Here is a 16,616-nt window from a genome sequence, read left to right as displayed (position 1 = left end):
AAATGTATCTTTGCAGAGTTTATCCCCAGCTGTTTATATTTCTTTTTTCTTAAATGTTCCCAAGAATACATTTAAAGAAGTTGACAGAATCGTTTTCAATCCCCTACAGAGTAATAAACCGATTTCTCTAATTCTATTTTTAATATATAAATAGGCCAGGTCTTGGTTATTAAACAGTAGCTGCCTGCTCAATAGAAACCTTCCATCTGCTTTGAAAAATCTCTTCTAAAAATATACGCAAAGTATATCCCACAAAACATTTGTTAGCAAAATGTTGTCCTATTACTGATGAAAAATATTTACAGTAGCTCTACCATGAGTCACTTCTTACCGAAAGTTTTTTTTTTTAAATCGGTTATTTATTAAATAACTAAATGCAGATATCGTTATTGATGTTAAAAGTGTGCTATTTTATTGAGGGGTGGGAGGGTTAAAGGGGGGGGGGTAAACAAATTCCACAGACAAAGTTATGTGACTTATTTAGAATTTTAGAAAAATGTTATTTACATGAAAGTTCTTTGTAAACCTTTTGTTCAGAAATAATATTGAACCCCCACTTCTCTACAATTTATAAATGTATTAATAAAAAAAAAGGTTATAACGTGTCGATGATTATTAGATGAATATGTTCAGTTTGGTTTATTTTGTTACACTGCCTCTATTTCTTATGTTGGTGTGTAAATGAAGTGTATGATATTTTGTACCCTCAATGACCTTTTTGGATTATGTCTGTTTTGTAATGGTGTTTACGTTATTATTTTAACGAAGGATAAAAAAAATGACAACACTCAATAAATTCCCTACAAGCACAGACATCCTCTACTCGTGTAACTCTGATGCTGTATGTAAAAGCACAATTTGGCATTAACGTGAAGGGGGCGTGGCTACGCAAGTTGCGCGCGACTTTCAACCAACCAATCAGAGTGTGTGAGCGTCTCCGTGGTACCAGGCTGTGATTGTGACGTCACAATACCCGGAAGTGTTGCTGGAGCAACTCGTGTGACAGTTGCTTTCCCTCTCGCGGCGCGCCCCTCATGGACTTTCTGCTCTCGCTGCTCGGCGGCTGCGTACTTGCTGCCCTGTTGCTGGCGCTGAGGATATGGCTGGTGCTTCGGCAATCCGGTAGGCGCCGGCCCAAGAGGACAGGATCCGTTAGCCTGCTGGTGGTTGCGGGCTCTGGTGAGTGGGCTGAGCTCCATTTGTCCATATTGATGCCCTGGAGATAAGTGGTCACCTGACGTGGGTTAAAATGAGATGAATCCATGTGCATGGAGGGGGGCTACAAAACACCTGCAAGTAAAGTGACTGCTTCATGGGTCAGTCCCTCCTAGGATCAGAGTGAACTCATTCTGAAGACATAATAATAATAAGCATGTTCTTGTATAGCGTTGCTAGTTTTATGTAGCGCTTTACAGAGACATTTTGCAGGCACAGGTCCCTGCCCCGTAGAGCTTACAATCTATGTTTTTGGTGCCTGTGCCTGAGGCACAGGGAGATAAAGTGACTTGCCCAAGGTCACAAGGAGCTGACACCGGGAATTGAACCAGGTTCCAGTGCCAGTCAGTGTCTTTACTCATTGAACCCCTCCTTCTCTCGACATGTTTAAGGGGTCACATCTGGGTGATCAATTCCCTTTGTCTCCCAAATTTGTATCTGTATTTTAAAATAAGGTGTTTGTTATGTAAACAGGGTGAGTTTGAACTTCAGGGTGGTTTGATTTCCTCTGATCTCCCCCTTTTGTGTGATTTCACTGTTTTCAGCAAGTGCGTGTACAGCCAGAGTCCCCACTCATCTCTTAACATTGGTTCTCTGAGAAGGACAGGGTGGGAGAAGGGTTAAAAAAAAATAACCACTTGATTGACAAACACCAATTCAGAGGCAACTTTAGAGATGCAATTTGTACTTGCCAAACAAAAAAAAGTGGGCGTACATTTTTATGGTACTCGCAGCAATACCCACAAAACTCTTTCCCCCCCCCCCTTTACCATATTAGAATCGGGGGTTCCCACATAGCTGAACTGTGGTGCTCTGGAGTGTCCCTGGTTTCCTGTAATATTTACAGACATGGTCTGTATTCAAATGAACAATCATAACCTGAATCTAAGGGGGGGAAGTAGTTAAATCAAACCTATAAGTATAGCCATTGACACACATGGCATATGGGATGTGCTGTTTTTCTTTATGGATCTACAAGAAACTGTTAATCTCATCTGCTCTGCAAATATTATAATATTTTGAAACATAGAATGAGTACTAGGTAAATAACACAGTTTTTAATAGCTTGTTGATACTTTTACCTGTTATGGGTCCATGATTTCAGATAATGTTTTCTTTCTGAGCATCCCAGATAACGATTAATTGTTCTGAAATTCTTCCTGTCTGTTCTGAAACTCACTGACAGCAATCCTTTTGTAAATTAAATTGCTATGGTGTATTTATTATAGTTTGACAATGGCAGCTGGGTACCGGCAGCCTAATAGTATTGAACTTCTAGAATGTAATCATAAATGTGCATGGATCAGCAGTGTCTTGCAATTTGTTTTGTAATTTATTGCAGTTCGATGTAGGAAAAGATGGTGGCGGTTGTTTTTCAGTGACGATTTCTTGTGAATAATGATTTCCTTATATTTTTCAGGAGGGCACACAACTGAAATCTTGAGATTGCTGAGCAGTCTGTCCAAATCATATTCTCCGATACACTACATTGTTGCTGAAACAGATGAGATGAGTGAAAACAAAATCCATTCATTTGAAAGCACAAAAGCTTCTGTAATCTCCAAGCCCTTGGTAAGGTTCAATTGAGATGGGGCAATTCCATGTAGTATCCTGTTCTTCTAATCTCTGATTCTTACCTAGTTCTGTGTGTTCAGTACTGTGTAAGGTGAAATAGTAAAAAAAAAAAAAACCCTACCCTTTTGTGTTCCAGTATCTTTCAGTGTCTTTTGGCAGATGTTGAATCAGAGACCTTCAATTTCACGAGTGTTCGTAATAAAGGCCCAGTCTTTGTACTGGCTAATCCCAGTCTTCAGACCTAAGGACAAGCCCCAATGATCCAAAAATTACATTAACCTTGTCAGACAGGGATGCCTTATGTCTGTAAATTCTTAGGCTAAGGCCCCGCTCCCTCAGTCAGCGCGCCCGCACTGCAGACAGGCGGCTCGCTGACAGGCACAGATCGCGATATGCGGTCTGTAGGGAGCGGGAGGGGGACGGGAGTGGGGGGGGGGGGTGTCTGGTTTGAGCGTGGTTTGCCCTCCTACAGTCTCTGTACGTTCTTCCTATTTACCAATTAGATGTTAAGCTCTTCAGGAAAGGAACTTCTTTTCCTAAATGTTACTTTTATGTCTGAAGCGCATTTTCCCATTGTGTTATTTTTTATGTATATTATGTCACATATATATTTCTGCTGTGAAGCGCTATGTACATAATCTAAATTATTTTCACCAACATTTCAATTTAGTACCAAACCTCACTTTAAGCAGTTGATATCAGTGTGTTGGGCGGGTGCTATTAACAAATACTGCTTTTGCATTGTTTTGCAAAGAAATGCTTGACACCTCTGGAGCCAAAGGGTTAAGACATAAAAACAAATATATGGTTTGTCTTTTTATCTCTGTGCTTAAAGGAGGCTAGTGGAACTCTTAGGCCTCGGTCCCGCTGCGCTCGTTGGCGCGGGTGGCCATGTCGCGAGTTCCCCACCAGCAGGCGAATCCTCGCGAGCCGGTCCCGGTCCCCCCTGGCGGCACAGCTGACTACACGCTGTGGCGCGTCAGCCGCTAGGAGACACAAGAGAATGGTGTTTCCTAGCGTTGACGCGTCACGTGGTGTGGCTGTGAGCCAATGGGGAGGGGAGGCTTCGGGAGGAGGAGAGGCTTCGGGGAGCGGGGAGGAGTGTGGAGTGAATGCAGGTGAGTGCCTGTCTGAGTGCGTGCGTGCCTGTGTGTGTGCCTGAGTGCGTGAGTGCCTGCCTGTGTGTGCGCGCGTGTGTGTATGAGTGCGTGAGTGCCTGCCTGTGTGTGTGTGTGTGTGTGTATGTATGAGTGCCTGCCTGCGTGTGTGTGTTTAAACTTACCCTCAGCAGCTCCAGCCCGAGTCCGTGGAGGGAGGGGGGGGGGGAGAGTAGCGGGTCCCTCTGCTCAAGCCACGCCCCCCCTCCCTGTCAAGCCTCCCACTCCCGCCCACCTCCCGCTCCCGCTCCCTACAGACCGCATATCGCGGTCTGTGTATCTCAGCGCACCGCCTGTCTGCAGTGCGGGTGCGCTGACTCTGGGAGCGGGGCCTTTAGAAAAAGGAAAAATACAATATGCACTCACCAAGTATAGCATTTGGAGAAAATATAAACGTAAAAGACCTCAACTGGGTCTGGTTGGTGCTAGGATCCTATGTCCCCAATGCTAGGCATGAATAACCAGTACACTCAACTGTTTCCTAAATTTGTCTCAGCGTCTCCCCTGCTGAAATACCTCTCCTGGCTTCCTATCAAATCTCACATCACACACTCCATTCTCCTCCTCACTTTTAAAGCTTTACACCCTTCTGCCCCTCCTTACATCTCAGTCCTAATTTCTCGCTATGCACCATCCCAACTCTTGCGTTCTGCTCAAGAATGTCTTCCCTCTACCCCTTTTGTATCTAAAGCTCTCTCCTGCCTTAAACCGCTCTCCCTCGCTACCCCACACCTCTGGAATGCCCATCCCCTCAATATTCGACTAGCACCCTCTCTCTATCCACCTTTAAGACCCACCTTAAAACACACCTGCTCAACGAAGCATATGATTAGCTCCGTGGCTGATACTTTACACCTCATACATAAACATTGGCCCCTTGCAGACGCACTTACCAGAACACCTTCCTTCTGTCTGTACGTTCTTCCTACTTACCAATTAGATTGTAAGTTCTTCGGAGCAAGGACTCCTTTTCCTAAATGTTATTTTTGTCTGAAGCACTTTTTCCCATTGTGTTCTGTATTATTTGTTATTTATGTGATTGTCACGTGTATTACTGCTGTGAAGCGCTATGTACATTAATGGCGCTACATACATACAATAGTAAAGCAGAAATTGATCAGCACTCAACAATAAATAAGGAATAATCAATAAAATGCTATGTAGACAAAGCAAATTTTGCAAAGCAGCATAGAATCTGCTATTGTAATGTGTGACCCTCACAGGATATCAAGTAAAAAGTATAGAATAACACCGTTTGGACACACATGCTCATAAAATGCAATGTTTCTCAAGCCCGAAGACAGGGCCCAGAAACTGTGCATTTTGTGAGCATGTGTGTCCAAACGGTGTTATATTAGGGAACTCTGGTGTTATTCTATACTTTTTACTTTATACCCTGTGAGGGTCACACATTACAATAGCAGATTCTATGCTGCCTTGTCTACATGGCATTTTATTGATCTTGATTTTTATTGTTGCATGCTGACCCATTTTTTCTCTGCTAGTGGAACTGTTACTGACAGCCCTTCAAGGGAAACGTGTCATGTTTACAACTTTGTTTTGAGTTTTCATGATCTATTCCTTAGTTTGGCCTCCTGATCAGCTGACTCTCCCATCCTGTATATGAGATACGTGTTAATACTTTTGTGAGGTGTAGAACCAAAAGTACCTATGGGATCTATGTATCAAGGCCAAAGAAGTAGTTTTTTTTTTTTTTTTTTTAATCACAATGGGCGCTGAAACGTATTGGCAACAGGCAGCATCTATGTAATAATCTTATCTGCACTGGTTCCATGTTCATCTGCGTTGGTCTACGACAAGATGAGGAATTTATAGAGCAAACTGGAGGATCTTGGAGGGGAGTTAGGCCGCGATTATAGTGTCTGCGGCACATGCCGCCAAAACAAATACCTGAATTTCGTGAAGGGGCACATAGTGCGCGCGACATGCGGAGGCGCAACGGAGAGGCAGAATCCTGGAGAGACAAATTCATTTGTTTCCATGGGATGGCCGCGTGACGTCAGCGTCACGTGAAGCAGTTCGGCCAATGATGGCAAACCGCTCGTGTGACGTCACGGGCCACACCTCCCGATATCTCCTGCCTATGGAGCAGGTTTCACGTCTCGCGCGCGCCCTGCAGCACCCTCTATAATCGCGGCCGTACATTTGCATGTTGGTGTAGGTCTATGTATTAAGAATGCTGAAAGATGGAGCAGAACACCACAGTAGTGTAAATCTATATTTGGCACTCGCAAGAAGTCTTTTGTAAATAAGCCTTTTGTATACGGCACACCCCACCCTCCTTGTTTCCCGTCCAGTAGAGTGGGGGTATGGATACAATTGGAGAGCTGCTTGTACACTTCAGGTTCTCTTCCTCCACCCAGTCCAGCCGTTCTGGGAAGATAAAATGGCTGCCGACACTGGATATAGTATCCTCAGCGGCAGATTTCAAAATCCGCCACCCCTAGGCCCTTGCGTGCAACAGCCGCGTCCTTGCTGCTGCCCTCCTGCTCCTTTTTGAAATCCCAGCGTCCCATGACGTCATGGCAACAAGACACCATGTGACGCCACATTGGTGACGTCCGCAGCGTCATTTGGCGCTGGGATTCCAAAGGAAGCAGGGGGGTCGCAGAAAGGAGGCTGCAGGACACATGTAAGTGCCTTCCCATCAGGCCCGATAGGCCACAGAGCGCGGCAAAAGCACATGGGGGCGGACATTTTTGCCGTCCTAGGCCCGGGCCTAATGGAAAATCTGACACTGGGTGTCCTCCAGTAGTTCAGAAGTCCTGGACACCAACATCCACTGAAACAATTTATTAAGAAATCTGTGGCTTGCACTACTTTTCTGCATTACTTTTCTGTGTTGGTTTTCTCCGTCACCTTAAAGGTGGTGTAAGCAGAGATTTTTGGCGCAGTTTAAGAATAGCAGCATGTATCGGCCAAATTTTACAACGGTAGAAATACTCTTACGTATGTTACTAGTCAGACAAAATGATCGTTTGTTTAGACGCAAATATTTAAACGCAAACCCACTGCTTCATACATAGACCACTCAAGTGTGCTGTGTGGAACATAATAGCATTGGGGATTTAGATCACTCTTCTCGTATTTTCATGAATCTGCCCCTTCTATTTTATGCTACACCTTCCACTTCCCAAGGAGCCAGCGATGCATTGAAGAGCGAAGGTACAGTATTAAATGACGCTATATACTGTATACATCAATACCTCCTACAGCTAGTGTGTTCACGTTTCGTATTTTGTGCACAATCCAGCCTTTCAAGGCAATATAGCAATATATACCTCAGCAAGTGGTCTTCGTGATCAATAGTTCACTAATTAAACTAGCATTAATTATGTATTGCATGGATCCTGAAAACCATTTACTGACCCTTGAGGACGGAGCTAGACATGTACTACCTCTGGGTTGCAGAATTCTCTTTCTTAGATCTCTTCTTCTGTATCTTTGTTTGAATTGATTTTAAATATTTTTTTTTAATTGCCCGTTTCCTGGAATAACTGAAGAAATTAACACAATTAATTTTTCAAAATACTCTATTTTAATACTCTAAATACTAATAAATACTCTTATTTTAATATTTCAATCACTTCTGAACAATTTAACCAAACTTTTCTTACAGTATTTTGGATAGTGACCTGCATTACTAAGACATATATTGTGATTACCTATTTTACTGAAATTATTATAGATTCTGAACCCAAATTCTACTTCTGTTATTTTGGATTTCAGAACTGCCTTCTGTTCACCACAGGGTGGAGCACTACACCAAGACCCGTGCAGTGTACTGTATGCTACACCAAGACCTGTGCAGTGCTCTGTATGCTACACCAAGACCTGTGCAGTGTACTGTATGCTACACCAAGACCTGTGCAGTGCTCTGTATGCTACACCAAGACCTGTGCAGTGTACTGTATGCTACACCAAGACCTGTGCAGTGTACTGTATGCTACACCAAGACCTGTGCAGTGCTCTGTATGCTACACCAAGACCTGTGCAGTGTACTGTATGCTACACCAAGACCTGTGCAGTGTACTGTATGCTACACCAAGACCTGTGCAGTGTACTGTATGCTACACATGTGCAGTGTACTGTATGGCAGCGGTGCACAAACTGGGGGGCGCGAGAATTTCATGGGGGGTGGCGGTTACCGAGGCCCCGCGCTCTTCCCCATGGCATTTAAATGAAATGCCGGGAGAGGCGTGAGACCTCTGTAACTCCCTTACCTGCTCTCTGCCCGGTATTCGGCGACGCATTGCGACGCCACGGGGTCATGTGACGCGTCGTGGTCACGTCGTCAAATGGCGCCGCGGGTCATGTAACGTCACGAGTTCTTGGAAAGGGGGAGGGCGCGAACGCTGCGGCTGTCTGGCAGGGGGGGCGCAGCTCAAGAAGTTTGCGCACCCCTGCTGTATGCTACACCGAGACTTGTGCAGTGTACTGTATGCTGCACCAATACAATGTATTACATTGCTACTCTATCCCTTGGTCCACTCATTAACCGTTTATATATTCTTTGCAGTATTCTATTCACCGCATTCCGAGGAGCCGTGAGGTCGGACAGTCCTGGAGCTCGTCCCTTCTGACCACCTTACACTCCATATTCTACTCACTCCCACTGACTGCCTGGCTGCAGCCAGATTTGGTATGTATAAGTCTCAACGCTACTTTCTGATCCCGCACTCTGGGAGCGTGTTTGGCGGCTGTGTTCAGAAATGCTACCAAATGGTGGAATTGTGGGGGTGAGTGAGTGTCTGTGGGACACATTACTGTTCAAATATTTTCATTGTGAGAGTAAGTAAATATGTAGTTTAGTGCTTCTGTGAATGTGGGGAGAGCTGCGAAGGAGGATGCATGTTACAAATGCACCTGCACACTTGTGCCGTGCCCTGATTCCATTGTAAGGTGTTGCATAAAGAGAGAGGACAGTGTATCCTTTTGGTGCTACGGGAGCTGCATTGTGTCACAGGTCTCTGATAGCAAAGATGTGGAAGCAGCGTTGCTGCTTGGGGGCTAATTCGTTAAAGACAAATGAAAATCCTTAGTGTCTTCATGGTACAGTATATAGAAGGTACAGCTGAGGGCTTTGTTCTATATAAGCCACAGCGGATGATCAAGCTTTTTTTAATCTGAAATTCCCCATTAAAGTAAATGGGGAATTTTGGCTGAAAACGACCCATTCAATTTATATAGAATAAGCCCATTAATCGCCTTCAAAATACCTTGGAAAATGAAAGGGCATAAATGATGAGCCTCTGTACTTGTGTGTTTGGAGGTAGGCTGTGCATTTGTAATGTTAACATACAATTTATGGGGTCAGTGCTTTTGCTGTCAGAAATAGATACACACATACACACACACACACACACACACACATACAGTGGCGGCCGCCTTCAGCCTCGTGCGGCCGTTTCAGCGCGACTTTTAAAACTGCGAGCAGATGCAGTGTTGATGCGGCATGTTCCGGTATTTTTAGGCGCTGCGGGCGGTTTCATTGTATTAGCGCTATTAGCGCTGTCTCGGCATGAATGCGGCATGAACGCGGCAAAGTGCGTGACATTCGGAAATCATCCCCGAAAAAATTCGGGGATGTAGAAGAATAAAAGGGGCCGCAGCAGTACATACACACATACATACACACACATACACATACATACATACACATACATACACACACATACATACACACACATACATACACACACATACATACACACACATACATACACACACATACATATACACACACACATACATATACACACACACATACATATACACACACACATACATATACACACACATACACATACACACACACACACACATACACACACATACACACACAATCTAACCCAAATGAGTGAAACAATTATTAAAATAATTCCTTGGTATGAAAAAAATCAATATGGGTAATATACAATAAAAAAATCTTTCAAATAGCAAAAGTGTCAGAAATCGTAAATAAGTTCCAAAAAGGAAACCTTGGAATACGGAATTTTGCAGACATAGCAGCTTCTCATTGGACTAACCACATGCAAATTGCCATCTACAATACTAAGCAGCACATGCTCCATAGTATGCAGTTTTAATATAAAGGTTAAAATTAGAAGGCTATTGGAATCACACTCACAAAGTGCGGGGAATATCAAAGTGAAAGTCCACACTGAGTGGTTATTCAGCGTGGGGGGTAAACTCTTTGACATTATTACCACCAGTGGATCACCAGATGCAGAGTATTGATAACTTCAGAACCATCCGCTCCCTGCGGCCTGCTGTAGAGAACTGACTGCTGCCTACACCTGCTATCAGGTTATATATCAAATGCGCAATGTCTTCCACTTGTGAGAGTGATTCCTATTGCCTTCTAATTTTTACCTTTTTTATTAAAACTTCTCTCTCTCTCATTTATATTTAGATATATCTGATAGGAGATAACTGCACTAACGTGGGCTCTGATTAAGCCCCCTGACAAATCACTGCATCCTGGGCTCCTGAGTTTCTTGGCCAAGATGAAGGGAAGTGAGGTTTCAGGCAGCCAGCATAATTAATTTAGCATTCACCTAAAAGCCCTGCTTGGCATCTGTTTTGTGTTGCTGATGTACTTTACACATTTGAGTCAAGTAGCAGACTGTTGTCTCGTGATATTTTTTTTATTCTGAGCAACTTTTGTCTGCTCACACCTGTTTTTAAAAGGTAAAAGTGTTTTTAGAGAAGAAATACAGGGATTCCTGTTACCTTTTAGATTGAATAGCTTAGCGGTAAACAAAGAATTTGTGAATAGTATATACAAAAAAAAAAGCAGCTTCCTCTCTATAGAGCTCTAAAAATAGACATAAATTATACTAGGGTGATACAAACCATTCCACTGTACAGCAATGATGAGGAACATTTATGTGCACATTCACACCTCGAGATAATGAATCCCTTTGGTGCTAGGACAGGGGTGAGCTACTCCAGTCCTCTAGGGCCACCAAGAGGCCAGATCTTCGTCTGAGCCATTGCTTCAGTTACCTGTGCTGAAGCAGGGATATCCTGGAGGACTGGAGTTAACCACCCCTGTGCTAGAAGGACACTTATGTGATTAACGTGAATTCCATTGCTGAAGTCATATGGACATCTGTTCTCTGACATTGGTTACGCCATACATCTGCATACACAGAGGATTAGAACTGTTCCTTAAAGCTGTGAAGTTTGTTTTATTGTGGTAGCAACCTCTGACCTCATTGCAGCTCTCTGTTGACTTCGAAAGCAAACACAGGTTCTGACAGTGATGTCATAAATGGGAGCGCCATGTGGGACTGGACTGCACAAGCCAGTAATCCAGGGATGAGGCTTTCTAAAATTTCAAGTATAAGAATCCAGGGAAGTCAATCACTTGTGCTTCTAGTGCAAGAAAATAGCTGCCTGGGCAGAGGGAAGATTGACACTGGCTCACAGCCCGAGTAATCCTTTCCTTAACAATGGAGTAAGAAGCCAAAGACTGTGTGGTACAGTAGCTGTGTCCACTACCTTTCCGTATTAGTGTAATTCCCCCCTCTCCCCTGCAATATGACATTTGATGACATTTTCATGTTTAGGCCACTTTAAAAGTGTCTTGTATTCATGGTGTCATACGCCTTTCTAATTCCACAAATCTGGGGATTTTCCAATATATTATAATATATGTACTTGTTATGGTAAACCTGACACAGATTTGAAGCTGTGCTGAGGTCATGTTTGAGAAGGTGAGTTAAACCTAGAGCCTGCATATTTGTCTCGTTTAATAAATTCCTTCAGTTTTATGTAACAAAACTTCAGAATATTGCATGAAAAGGCTCACAGAACAAAAACAGCTGTGATATTTGTGTTTGCATGACTGTCTCGCTTTTGTATGTGTAAGGCAATGGCTTCCAACCTTTTTTTGGTTAAGGAACTGTATAATTATATTGTGAAATTCTGAGGAACATTAACCCTCTCTAATAGTGTCTGAGATCAGATGCATTGTAAGGAACCCCGACCCTCTCTAATTGCGACTCTGTGATCAGATGCATTGTAAATAATTCTGTATTTGGTACAGTTTTCAAATTGCAGGGAACCCTTTAGGGATGTCCGGGAAACATCAATGGTTCTTAGGAACCGCCGTTGAAAAACACTGGTCTAGGGGAAAGGATTTGTCTGGTTTTGTCTGTAATAATTATAATTTAAATTTTAAAATTATTTATTAAAACATGAATGTGCTTAAGACAATGTGTAAATAATATTGTAAGTAAGCAGTGGTTGTAATGTAAAGGTTGAAGTCAATGAAGTTATCCCAGTTCTGTTTGCAAATGTTTATGCTGAATTTTAAAAAAAAAAATGTTTGACATATGCACAAAGTAGAAAAGTTTTGCAAAACTGGTTTTGAAGTCCAATTAGTAATAAAAAGCTTAATTTCAGGTTTTATTTTTATTTGCTGGCTTAAGTAATTTTTTTTGCAAAAGTTGTGCCACAAATGGCAAAATGAAGGAGACATTTACTATTAATATGAGTTTTGGTAAAAATTGACAATTTTTAGAATTTTGGAATGGATAGGGTCTGGTGGGCACTCGCCTACTGGCTACATTTTAGGAGCGGTGCTAGTACAGGTGGGAGGGCGGTCCGTGAGACCATCCAGAAGTATACAGGGACAAAGTGACCTGCAGCACTCAAAATAAGAAGATTGGCAAAACTGCCTTTTTTTATGCAGAGTGATGTGATACACGGAGAAAAGAGCACCCCACTTTGAGGTTAGCCTTCATCAGGTACACGTTTTCTTTCATCTGTAGTGAAGATTACTGTGCTGCAAAACATGAATACAAAAGCATGAGAAGAAAAACTCCCGGCTACGAGAGCAATATAACAAATACCAATAGTGAGAGCTGAATGTCTTCCTGCCTATGTGCATACAATTTTTTAGGCTACAATTTTACATTCTTCTTTTGGTACCTAAGGCCCAGGGAGATAAAATGACTTGCCCAAGGTCACACGGAGTTGACGCTGGGATTTGGACCACGGCAAAGGCAGTAACATTACCACTGAGCTACTCTTTCAGCCCATACTAATACTATCAAGTACGTATAATGGTATAAAGAACTGACTAAATCAAAGCTGGCTGGCTTTCTTTCGGTCTCTCTTTAGCTGTAGTGATCGAGTAAATAAAATTCTGATTATTATGTGCTGTATGAGACCTTTGTTGCATAAAGAGCACGCTGGAAAAATCCAGTTGTTGCAGCAGAGCGATAATGGCAACTTGTTCTGTGTACTGACATTTGGAAAATCTCGGTCTCCGGTGTGGTGGGTAATAATTATCTACTGTGCTATTCCCAGCACAGTCGTGTTCTGGAGGAGACAAGTGTGTGTTATTTAAAAAGTACAAGTGTAGTCATTGTCCTGAAACAGTACTACATTTCTGTTTAATCTTCAGTCTTATGAAACCCTTCTGCAGATAAAAAGCTAGAAGCAGCCTCGCAGGTCATGCCCTCGAAACTGGTCATGGTACATTGTAGAAAGATGCAGAGTATTTAGATGCTTTCCACCTTCCCGTGGCCTCTTCGAGAACAAGATGGATCTAAAAGTAGCAATATCTTGCCGTTTTTTTTTTTTGTTTAATTTTTTATTTTTTTTTACATATTATCTGAACTTGTTAAATACGGAAGTTCAGCTCTTGGAACCGCCAAGTTCTCAAGCATTATAACTTTATTTTATCCGTGTAAGTAAAATACAATTTAAAAAAATATATGCCTTTCTATAGGCTCGAAAACTGAGGCTTACCCCAGAAACCATATTATTCTCTAGGACAAATATTTATATCGGAACCAGGAGCTTCCCCTGGAACTGAACCATGCTGTTCCTAGCTTCAAGTTCCTGAGAGATTTTGACCTTTTTTATGTGCTGGTAAAATGCATGCTAAGGGTGAAAAAGTTCTAGGTATGAAGCAGGTGGTCTCTAGAGCTGAAGCACATTAGTTTCAGCTCCGGGGGGCCTCTGATTCACAAGATGCGTACCTCAGAAGACGCGTCCGTTAGCATCCCAGGCTGGGTAATGCAATATGGGGGGTTTAAATCTCCTGCGACTTGGGAGCCAATAGGAACCATCGTGACTGGCTGAGCCACCTGTGCTGAAGCAGGGATTTCCTTAAAACCTGACCTGTTGGTGGCCCTTGAGGACTGGAGTAGGCCACCCCTGAGCTATATCTTTACTAGTTGATTGCTGATTTAATTGACATGCTTTTTAGCACGAGTAAAAGTACAGTTTATGGCTAAATTCAACCTTGCCCTACACATTTTGAGAGAAATAAATTTGTCACGGTGTATTACGTTGACAGCGTTTTTGTCTTTACTGCGCGGGGAATCAAGTGATTGGCTTGCTCTATTTTTTTTTTTTTGTTTCTAACACTGGGTAACAAGGCTATCTTTTTATCATATGACAGTCTGCTTACAGAACTGCAGTTTATTGAGCTGTGGAACAAATTCCAATTTCTTCAAGATTTTCTAGTAACATTTGAATACAAAGTTGTAAATATTCATACACAATTTCGACTTGTTCATATTTATTTCTTGTAGATTTAAATCCTAATCCTGTAGTAAGGTACTCTTTCACCCGACCTGCCTGTCTGTCTGCTTCTAGCTTCACTCTGAATGTTGTCCGGTTTCGAAAAGGAAACGTGGAAAATTGCACAGCGAATACCATATTTCTCCAATTCCTTTTTCAATTGGTTCATATTTTGGGGCGAGGAGTAGGTGTGACGGTCTACATCTCTGCTGCCATTTTCTGCCTTTATCCTTTTTTTTTTAAATAATAATAATTGCAGCTATTACTACAAATAAAAGTGCTACGTATTTTTGTGTTGGTTGCCAAGTGGATTCAGGGTGTAAGCAATTACGTTAAACAGTTGTTACAAAGCGATTTCAAGCTTGGTCTTCCCAGAATGTTCTAAATATTGTACGCTCCCACTTTTTAAACTTAAAACTTAAGAGTCCGTTTCACAGGTTTTGCCAGATCCCCTTTAAAAAGCTTCAGAAGTTTTTATAGTAGTATTTTTAATGAAGGCAATTTTGTTTAACCTCTGTGCCGCTGAAAGGACTTGGTAGGCAACAAGCTATAGTTTCTTTTAATGCAAATCCACATCTTGTTAAACAAAGCTGCCAAAATGTTTAAGGGAAATGCCTCTTAATAGTCCGGTAATGACACCTTTTTAAATGTAAAACTAATGGGGCTGCTCTATGGCTAGTTGTGTGTCCTGGCATCTACTGTACATCCTTTGGGGTGCTGTCCTGATGAAGTGAAGCCAGGATGTGCTTGTAGTATTCCATGAACCTCCTTGTTTGAATGTAAAATAATGACTGCAAAATAAATTGGTAGACATGTCTCTGTATTCTCGGTCCTTTTTGCTGCACATACCCTGAAAACGACAGAAACTGTTCATTTCTACGTCCTTAAAGCTGCAGAGCAAGCAATATCCTACGGGTTTTTTTTTTTGTTTTTTTTTAATCAGTTTTGTACTATGAGAAACTACTTGCATTTTTTTTCTTAACAACTGAATTACATTTTTAATGTAACAAGCATTTTTTGTTTCTATAGCAACCACTTACAAAGTCACATCCCCTTCCTCTTCTGGAACAGGCCCTGCCCTCTCTCTAGCAGTGCACACATTTTATCTGGTTACTGCCTGGTCACATGTTCTTCCCCACAGAACTTTGCATCTTTGGTCCTCTTCTGCTGCACTGACAGCCATTTAGTGAACCCCCAAGCTGAATCTTCAATGATTACTTATTGTGGATTGTATTGATGCACATATTTAAATGGAGGGGGGGAGGGGGCAGCAGCTTGGATTGCTTCTTTAAAAGAGCCAAGTATTGTTTTGATGTAGTTCATGTAGCCATATTTGTACTTGAGAAGTTGTAGGTTGTGAATTGATACCTCTTAGTACGTTCTTCATAGAGAAGATATAGGGTACAAAGTTTTTGAAACACAAGTCTCTTATTCATGTGCGGTGCCATATGTGACCATACACATAAGATTTATGTTCCTATGGGTCTTGATACCTTTTCATCTATGGACAACTCGCGAAGTGTACCATTAAAAACACATACAACATGTCTACACCTCATCTGGATCAACGCGGCTACTACAACTTTGCACTATAAGCAGTTATCTCTGGAATGCTGGAAGTCGTTAGTTATTGCACAGTGCTTACAATGATTACTATTTGTATTTCTTTTTTTTTAAGATAGCGTAAGAAAATGTATTGTTATTTATTTATTTTTAATGTATTTTTGAGAATTGCACTTTGAAAAAGCAGTGCCTGAGCACACAACCTTTTAGGCGTACCAAAAATACTCGTACGGTTTGCCTTGCTACAAAGCGTTGCTTCATTTTTCAAACACATTTATTATATGTGGTTGTACATTCCCAAGAATCAGGTGTTGGATTCCTCTCTGCCTACGGAAACATGTGACTGCCAAGGTTGACTGCCTTTTTGTAAGCATAGATCTGCTGCTGTGACTTACGCTAGTTACATGAATATAAAACTTCACTTCTGCACTTAAAACGTGTGTTTTTTCAGAAATAGTAGGTCACGTGTATTTCTTTTGTTTTCTAATGCTAAATAATGAAAAAATGTTGGGGGCATTAGAGCTGGTTTTGTTTTTA

General features: G+C 42.0%; 1 protein-coding gene across 1 annotated transcript in view; it reads left to right on the top strand.

The window, feature by feature from the left end:
* The first annotated feature begins 976 nt into the window (after positions 1 to 976).
* ALG14 (ALG14 UDP-N-acetylglucosaminyltransferase subunit) overlaps positions 977 to 16,616 on the top strand; it is a 32,690-nt gene continuing 17,050 nt past the window's right edge. The window contains exons 1-3 of the mRNA XM_075616456.1: positions 977 to 1,179; positions 2,636 to 2,787; positions 8,488 to 8,610. Coding sequence (XP_075472571.1) covers positions 1,035 to 1,179; positions 2,636 to 2,787; positions 8,488 to 8,610 — 420 coding nt within the window. The 5' untranslated portion in view covers positions 977 to 1,034. The remainder of the gene's footprint in view (positions 1,180 to 2,635; positions 2,788 to 8,487; positions 8,611 to 16,616) is intronic.

Source organism: Ascaphus truei, chromosome 10 (assembly GCF_040206685.1).
Source record: "Ascaphus truei isolate aAscTru1 chromosome 10, aAscTru1.hap1, whole genome shotgun sequence".
NCBI lineage: Eukaryota > Metazoa > Chordata > Amphibia > Anura > Ascaphidae > Ascaphus > Ascaphus truei.
This window is presented reverse-complemented; position numbering and strand designations above follow the sequence as displayed.